At 27.6% G+C, this 9,572-nt stretch overlaps 1 protein-coding gene across 1 annotated transcript; it reads right to left on the bottom strand.

The window, feature by feature from the left end:
- Window positions 1-443: 443 nt before the first annotated feature.
- Window positions 444-8,960, bottom strand: LOC129976466 (zinc finger protein 569-like). Its single transcript, XM_056090062.1, has 2 exons — window positions 8,903-8,960; window positions 444-2,551 (listed from the first exon to the last, which is right to left on the bottom strand). The coding sequence occupies exon 2, from the start codon at window positions 2,034-2,036 to the stop codon at window positions 1,116-1,118; it is 921 nt and encodes a 306-aa protein (XP_055946037.1). The 5' UTR covers window positions 2,037-2,551; window positions 8,903-8,960; the 3' UTR covers window positions 444-1,115.
- Between the last annotated feature and the right edge of the window lie 612 nt (window positions 8,961-9,572).

Raw genomic sequence — 9,572 nt, 5'->3', positions numbered from 1 at the left:
TTCTCATTTCCGGTAGTTCTGAAAGAATGAAAAGGGAATCAGATTGTTATTAATAATTTTTTTTTTTTTTTGCTGTTGATTTCTGCTCGTAAAAACCATATTCGAGTAGAATTATTTTAATTGATTTTCGTTGAAAAAAAAAGGGTCAGTCATTATTTTTATTGTTTGATATCAGAAGGAACTCTGAGTAAAATATATTGAGAAGTATATTTAATGTTTTGAGAATAAAGAATCACTTGTCATTTTAGAATAGTATTTTCTTGTTTTGATTATTAACAGATTTCTCAGCTTAACTCTTTTATAGCAATTTATATAGATATATATATACACTCTGCGCATGCGTTGCCTATTGCCCGTCTTATAATTGGCCGAGCGTAAACCCGGAAAAAATCTGCATCATTAGAAAAAGATATACAAAACGCTACAGAGATGCATAATTCCGCTTTATTTGTATACTTCATTAAATTCATAATTAATTATGACTATAGGAAAATTAAAAATAACAGCATATACATAATTTTGTTTCAAAAAGTGCGATTAATATATTTTTTTAAAAAATTTTCTTCGATCCCGAGCTATGTTGCAAATAATCATACATATAGGGATCTCTTTTGTATCAGTAAATGCGCCTTTAAATTTCCCTATAGGAAGAGAAGAAAAAAAAAAAAACCTTTGTTGTTTACCCGCAATGTTACTTGATCGTATACGTTAATAAGTATTTCCGAAATACTTCGGCGAGAAATTTTCGGAAATAAATGTGTCTTTAAACTCACCGATTCAGAAAATGCTTTACTGCCTACATTTTTATTTCATATGAACCCATAAACGCAATTTCATATTTTCTCGCAAGGAAAACGCTTTGTTGCACATCTTACAAATATGTGGATTTGATTTTGCATGCCTCAATAAATATCTCCTTACAGTATTTCGATCAGAAAATACTTTATTACAAACACAGCGAACATGTAGATACTCTTTTAAATGGATCGGTAAATGGGGCTGCAAATTTCCTTTTGCATTAAATGCTTTACTACACACAGACGTTTCTGTTTCGTATGCGCTGGAAAATATTTCCATAAAAAGCATCCACTAGAAAATGTTTTCTTGCATACATTTCAAACGAGCGGTTTCTCATTTATATGCGTCCTTAAATGTTTCTTTAAATTTCCTCGCTCTGAAAACGTTTTACTGCATATCTCACAAACATACGGTTTCTCTTTCGTGTGCGTTCTTAAATGTATCTTTAAGTGTCTTCGTCCAGGAAACGTTTTACTACATATCTCACAAACATATGGTTTCTCTTCCGTATGCGTACTTAAATGTATCTTTAAACTTCGCCTTTCAGAAAACGCTTTATTGCATATCTGACAAATATATGGTTTCTCTTTCGTATGTGTCCTTAAATGTATATTTAAACTTCCTCTTCGAGTAAACGCTTTATTGCATGTCTCACAAATATATGGTTTCTCATTCGTATGTGTCCTTAAATGTATCTTTAAACTTCCTCTTTGAGAAAACGCTTTATTGCATATCTCACAAATATATGGTTTCTCTTTCTTATGCGTCAGTAAATGGCTCTTCAAATTTCCTTTTTGACAAAAAGCTTCACTGCAAATCTCACAAACATACGATTTCTCTTTCGTATGCGTCCGTAAATGTGTCTTTAAATTTCCTCGTCGAGAAAACGTTTTACTGCATATCACACAAATGTACGGTTTCTCTTTCGTGTGCGTCCGTAAATGGCCCGTTAAATTTCCTTTTTGATAAAAAGCTTCGCTGCAAATCTCACAAACATACGGTTTCTCTTTCGTATGCGTCCGTAAATGGCCCTTTAAACTTCCTAATACAGAAAATGTTTTATCGCACACATTACAAGCATACAGATTATCTTTCGTATGCGTCCTTAAATGTATCTTTAAACTTCCTCGTAAAGAGAACCCTTTGTTGCACACATCACAAACGAATGGTTTCTCTTTAATATCCGTCAAGATTTGTGGCATCATATATTCCTGCGAAGAAAAGACTTCACTACACATTTTGCAGAATTCTTTCGTAAGCTTGCATACATTCCAAATTTGAGTGCATAGATTAGAAAATATTTTATATTGTATGATCCACAGATTGGCTTTTCTTTCACAGGCACTAGAAAATGTCTTGTTAAAGTGTGTTTCTTAGAAAATCTTTTGCAACAAAAATTAGATCTGCGTGATTTTTATCTTATTAAAACATAAAAAAAAACTATTATTGCAAAGGTATCTATAAGATATGCTGCTTGTGCATGATATATATTTTACAAGAATCGACAGAATATTTTTAAAAAATTTTCAGAGGACTACTTGCTTTTATTGCATTATATAACGTAATAGCCTTTTTTCTCAATCATTGAGTTTGATGAGATCTTAAGCCTTGTCGAAAAGTAGAGCGGTAACTGCATGTATTTAACCTTAACCGTATAAGCTGACAAACAGGAATTGTTAAACTTCCATTCTTTATATATTTAATCTTGATGATTTATAAGCAATATTTTTGCTGTTTCCGTTTCTTCCATAACCTGAAAAAGACAATTTTATTATTCTTTACACCTGAAGTCAAATTTTCAAAAATAACAAAATTACAAGCCTAGAAACATTAAATAAACATATTTTAACAATGTATTACAATTTATTAAAATATGTATTATAATCTTTATTATACATATAACGTACAATACATGTTTCATGTCTTAGTTATAAATGTTGTATAAATAGGGGAAAAAAAATCAATGTAATCTCACCAAAAGAAGGCAATGCCTCTTAGTATAATTTTCTAAAAATTCAGTTTAAATATATTAAAATTAGATTATGCATTTCGTTGAATTAATGCAAATGTTAAACTATTGAATTTGAAGCTAAAGTAAATAAACTTGTTGAAGAATTACATTTTGTTAAGATATTCCTGAAAAATAGCATATTTTAATGTAATTAAATAGACGCACACACGCACGGACATGCAGAGAGGGAGATAAATAAATAAAAAAAGAAAGACTTGAAAGTATTTTTGTACCTGTAAAAGAAATAATGCACCCTTTAAGTTACTAACATTCAGTTACATTAGAAATAAATAAACTGCAGTACTTATATCTAATTACAATAAAAGAGAACGCGCATTTGTATCTGGCTATCTTTACAGATAAAAATTTTGTCTGAATGTTAACTTTATTAATAACTTGCGATATGCACATACCCGAAAATCACCGTCTTCGTAAAAATTACGAATTTCTTTATTATTTTGTATTAAATCAACACATTTAAAATTCCAAACATGATTTAATTTTGTTTCTGCGGTAGTTAGAAGCAAAGTTACCGCCAGCACTATAAACCAGAAGCGAAATATTTAAAACTGATATTAACAAGGAGAAGGCACGAGGTTTAAAATCGAGTTTGGAATGAGATATATAAATAAATATCTCGCCGTGGGCCGTGAAGGGAGAATTGAGTGTTCACCGATATGTGATCATAGTCCTCAACGAGATTAAAAAAAGTTATTCACAATCTACTTCATGAAAAAAAAAAAAAACATTCTATTAAACATTTTATAACCTACAACTGTGCTTTATTTTTCTGCTTCAATAAAGAGTTATTTAATTTTACAACTTAAAAAAAATATTTACGAATTAAAAAAAAAACATATTCAAATTTTCTCTCATTTGGATCATTAAAATTCTCTTAAAAATGCTCTTACACCACACAGTACTCTATTGCAGATAATCAAATAAATACGGTTTTTCTTTCAAATGGGTCTGTAAATGCCTTATCAAACTTCCCATTTGATAAAAACTCTTAGTTCACACATCACAAGGATATGATTTCTCTTTTAAATGTGTTACTAAATTTTAAACTGGGAGCAGAGAAAATGTACTTTTGACTGATGTAATAAAAAAATATTTGGTATAAACTGTTTTCCCAAATTATTGCATAAAAATAATATTAGGTTAATTACATATTAAAAAAAGAATGGGGAAACAAATATATCCGTCATTAAATATGCTTCTATCAAATTTGCCAATTCTAGAAGAAATGCTACATCCCGTCAAAAACAATGAGTTCCGTTAGAGGTATACGGTTTTAATTTGGTAGAATTTAACTCCTTCAATAAATAAATAGTAGAGAAAAACTCTTCACATTAAATGGATATATCCTATATAATTAAATGTACCATTGGCACAAGAAACAATCTGAAATTATATATATATATATATATTGAATTTTAAGCTGGTGGAAAAATCATTTTTGTGTTGCAGTAATTCTGGATACTGAGATGGAAGAATAATAGATTGATTTTTAATTAGCGTAGCTTTTAGTAGTACAGTACACTCCCGATTATCCGCGGAATTGGGTGGCGCGGGCGCCGCGGATAACAAAAATCGCTGATAATCCGAAAAAAGCTAAAAATGGGTATAGCAAAAGAGAAAACAGTCATTCCAACTTTGAAAAATCATTTATGTACAATAAAACGTAAAATAAACAGCAGGAAATGTTTAACTAACGCTTAATATTTTAGTATATCACTCAAAACTAACCTAAAATGCATTTTGTTAATGAAAACAGAAAAGTGCTTTGTACTTACGAGAGGCGTCAAGGATACACAGAAAAATTAATACATATGTACTGTTTTAATACTGTAATATATTATGTAATTACAAAAGCATAACCGTAAAACTACACCTTTTTGAAGAAATCAGTCGTTTGTGTTTGCTTCTTGCTTTGGAAGCATTTTCTCTTTGCTTGGAAACAAAAAAAAAAAAAAAAAAAAAAAAAACTTAGTAGGGCAGGCGCGGATAATCGGGAGTCTACTGTAGTAGAAATCAAGCTCTTAATAATAACCTTTACTAGTATGGAAAAAGCTGTGAGAGGTGGGGAGGGGAGGAATGCTATGAGCTCGAAACTATACTGTTTACAGGAATCATTCCTATGAGTTTTGAAAGATGGAATCAATGCTGCAATTTGGGAAATAACTCATATGTAAGCTAGGCATCTGTAGAAGGCATCGGGCAGTATGGAAAGAAGAAAGAAGAAAAAAAAAAAAAAAACAATACTTATCAGTAAAAAGTCCTAATTATATGGCGGGAAATGGTAACCGTTACTGTTCTGCGGAAGTATTTGTTTATTTTGTCCGCCATCTTTATTCGTTACTTGGCATTGTTGAGCAGCAGGGTGCAGCACTCTATAATTCACTTTTACTCATTTTCTGCAAAGTAACAGTTGGACTTTTATTTTTAATTATGAATTTTTTTAGTTGATTTTTCACATGGTTTGTGTTGGGGATAGTTTTCAAATTATGTATACTTAGTTCTTTTTGAAGTCCATCCTAATCAATACATGATTTAATTATTAATTAATTTAATATTTTATTTTCATTTTATATATGTTTCAAAAGGGCAGAGAATATATGAAAAATCAGTTTCCAAATGACACACTGGAAATAATAAATAAAATATCAGAAAAATTTAAAATAAAAACAAAATTATTTAGAAGATTTACAAAAGAGTGGTTTTTATAACTTATTTAATTTACTAGTACTACCCACACAACATAAATGAAGTCATAATTCTTAGTGTGTCGTTTATCAGAAATTTAAAACCTATAAACAGCAAAATTTCACTTTCAGAATGAATTCCGTTATTTATCTAAAATCTTAGTATTTTAAGTGATTTGCATTGTAATTTGTTATATTGGAAGACCATGTAACACGCTAAGTCAATAAAAGTCTAGAGAATACAGAGATTAGAAAAACAGCTTCTAAATTAGATGGTAATTTAAAAAATTCTTCTACAAACAAAAACAAAATACTTTTTTTTCCTAACAAAATGTTAATGACATATTAAAAACCTATTAATTAAAGAATATTTCTTTGTCAAGGTAAATAATAATTTCCATTCCTTTCAAAAAATATTTTAAAAATTCTAGCTAAATTCTATATTTAATAATCATTTGCTTCCCCACCCAAAGGATTTGTTAAGCATTGTAATTAATCATTAACTTTCATTTCTGTTCAAAAATAAAAAAAGAAAAATTACTTCTATAATAACTAACTTCTAAACTTTAAAATTAACTTTTAAATCTAAAAAAAATAAAAAATAAATAAAGGCTCAAAACATTTTCTTACAACAAGGACTCTAAATAAACCAGAAAGTATCTTTGTATCTCATTAAACAACTGAAATATATCTTGTGGTTTTCTTTAAAAATTTGAAGAGTTATTGTGCAAGTTTTCCCATTCCCCAAGAAAGAATCATTATACACATCAGAAATGGGAAGCCTGTATTGAGGAGACGGGGGGATGAATGAATGGGCAATTAAAGCATATAAATAATTTAGAACAGGGATGCAAACTGCCAGACGTGTATTGATTGTTATTGGTGCAGAGAATGGCTGAAGGAAGTAAATAAATGACATACAGGGCATATCTTTTTGCCCTTTCATCATATTTTAAAAAGTGAAACAAATGCACAAATGTTTTGTCTCAAAGGTTCCCTGACATCTCAAAGTCTATATAAGTACATATGCATCTCAATAATGAAGAAAAAAATATTAAAGTAAATAAATTAGTCATAAGGAGTGTCTTGGAATGTCCCCATTTAATTATTTATGTTGACTAATTTACTATGAAATAGCAGTTTCTTATTTGCAGACCAAATAAGAAAAAAAAATTTATTAACAGACAGAATATTATAAGTTTACAATTTTTCTTTATTAATATTTTAAAAAGTAAAGATATATGATGAAAGTTCTCCATAAAAATTAATTACTAAAGTATTTGAAAAATATTCCTTCAATTCTTTTAATGAGATCAGTTTTAAGAACAAATAACAATCAAAGTATTTCCTGTTCTTTTCATTTTGCAATAATATTTTTTAATTTTTAAAATCTTTCAAAATTAAAATAGCTATAAACAGCAAGAGCTTATTTTTTTAATAATATAGCATTTAGTTTTTCTTAAAAAATCTTGACTTCATCTTGTATAAAAATTTAACTTTTAGAAGCTAAGAAAAAAAAAATCCTGCAATGTATATTAACAATTTTCAAACAGAAGTAATAATTGAAGAAAAACAATATTTCAATTTGAATAAAAATGTACTTATTATAAAGAGGATTAAGCAGAAAAGTATTACAATAAAAGTGCTGAAAAATTAACAAAAGATATCATTATCTACATTTTATAAAAATCAGGTTCGGATATAAAAAAAAATCTCTCCACACTTCCACATACATTTACATTTCTCACCAATTTTTACCTCTGACTAAACTTAACTTTTAATAGTAATAATAGATTTAGATAAATAACTTTAATCTAAATTAGGTTCTTTATCTTAAAGTATATGTTATGTTTCTTAATTAATAAAATGGAATAGAAATATTCTACTTCAGTGATTTTTGGTTTCAATTTCCATTGAAAGCATCAGCACATAAATTATTTTTTGACAATTTCTAGCCAAATATAATCCTAGCAATTTTTATTGCAGTTCTCACATTTTACTTGGATTATCTTGGAATGAACTATCAGGGCTCTGAGGAGGCCTGGAACACTAACTCCTTCCGCCATTACTATTTGAAAACAAGCAATGAATTACTTTCTGCTGTGGCCAGTCAATTTCCTATAGCAGACCAGTGAGAACCTTCGTATGTTTTGGATTCCAAATTAATTTTTGAGTTTAAAACTCATGGAAATATTTCTAGTTTACCAATGGATTACATAAAACAAATTATATATCTCTGACATTCATGTAAGTACTTAATAAATTTTATTTTTCTTTATTAATAATATTTTCCAAGTTGTAACTTTTTGACTGCGGCTACACATTAATCCTAAGATTGTATTAGCATTCGACTACTCATTATTGGAAGTAGACATGTGTATGTTGATGACACATCTCAGATTTTGCATTACCATTTTATGAATAAATAGTTTGTCATAATTTTATTTTATTTTTCTTGAACAATATCTTTGTTTTTGTTCATTTTTTAAATTTGAATTTTATATCAGTGACATTTGAAAATTCTAAACCAATTTTTATAATAAGTGCATAAAATCACAAGTATCTTATTGCTTATTATAAAAATAGTTTTATAAAAAACAATTTTATTATTTTTGATAAACAAGATTGATACTTAATATTAGAAGAAATTATTCTATTATTAAATGAAATGAACAGAATTGTTTTAATAAATGTATATATATATATATATATATATATATATATATATATATATATATATATATATATATATATATATATATATAAAATTCTCATTTGTAATTAATACAAAAAACTCACAATTTATGTAGTTCAAATTATTAAATATTATATTTATTAATGATTAAATGTTATAATTACGATTTAGAACAGTTATTAAACATGAAAAACATTTATATAATTTCTACTCATATTTATTAAATGATTCAGAATTTTAATAATATAATAGAATTAGAATAGCATTCTTTTATGGTAAACTATTTCATTTTTTTAGTATGAAAGAAGATGAGTGGAATTTATTCAATGGATATATTAAGAGAAAAACAGATGATCCAATTCAAAATAAATATATAACCTACAGAAAAACATTTCAGAAATAATGTTAATGTACACATAACAGTTAAAAGAACAGAAGGAGTAAATTATTCCCTAAATAGAATCATGGTAATCTTGAAAATATTTTGTAGAATTAACTTTGCAACCATTAATTTTTCTCATTGCGAATAATTTCATCTAACTATCAATCTTACATGAAAATTTACAATAGTTTCATTTACAACATTATTTGAATTTATTGAACATTTATTATAGATCAGGTATAAGGACGTTTAATTCCTTCAAATATAAACTCTTTCAAAATAAAAAGATTTATGAATAAATTAAAACTTACAATTATTTCAAAGAACAGAAGTTGAATTCAAACACCATCTTCTAATAGCAATCAAAAGGGTAGAGTTAACCGGAGGACGTATTGGAGGATCAAGCTAGGTTCCAATTAGTGCCTGTAGACGGCGCCAGCAGTCTACGGCCATCTATAGGCGCTAACAAGAACTATCCCAATTGCAGGATTAGCTATAACAGGGGTTATAAGATTTGGCAAATAAGCACATTTGTGGCGAATTATGCCAATCTTTTTCATTTCCTATTTCGCGATTTTGTTTTTTATTTTATTCCGCCAAAACTTGGAATCGTCAAACTCATTCGTTTCTTTTACTCTTTCTGACACTTCACTCGTTTCTTTTACACTCTTTCAGAAATTCATCTGATAATTTTTTTATTTTAAATTGATTTTGATGTAAATAAATTCTTTATTATTATTAAAATGTATTTATTTATTAAGAATTTTTTAAGTCATTTGTTAAAAATTATTATTTATTAAATAACTTATTGAAAATATAAATGTATCTATTTATTATTTATTTTATTATTGTATAATTATTTTTCATTTGAAAGAAAACGTCTCCAACAGTCGATAATAATAGAAATATTTTCATGCGAAATTTGAATAAATAAATGCTTTTATGTTATTGCGATTCGAAATAACATTTGGCTGAAAGGAC

Source organism: Argiope bruennichi, chromosome 7 (assembly GCF_947563725.1).
Source record: "Argiope bruennichi chromosome 7, qqArgBrue1.1, whole genome shotgun sequence".
Lineage (NCBI taxonomy): Eukaryota > Metazoa > Arthropoda > Arachnida > Araneae > Araneidae > Argiope > Argiope bruennichi.
This window is presented reverse-complemented; position numbering and strand designations above follow the sequence as displayed.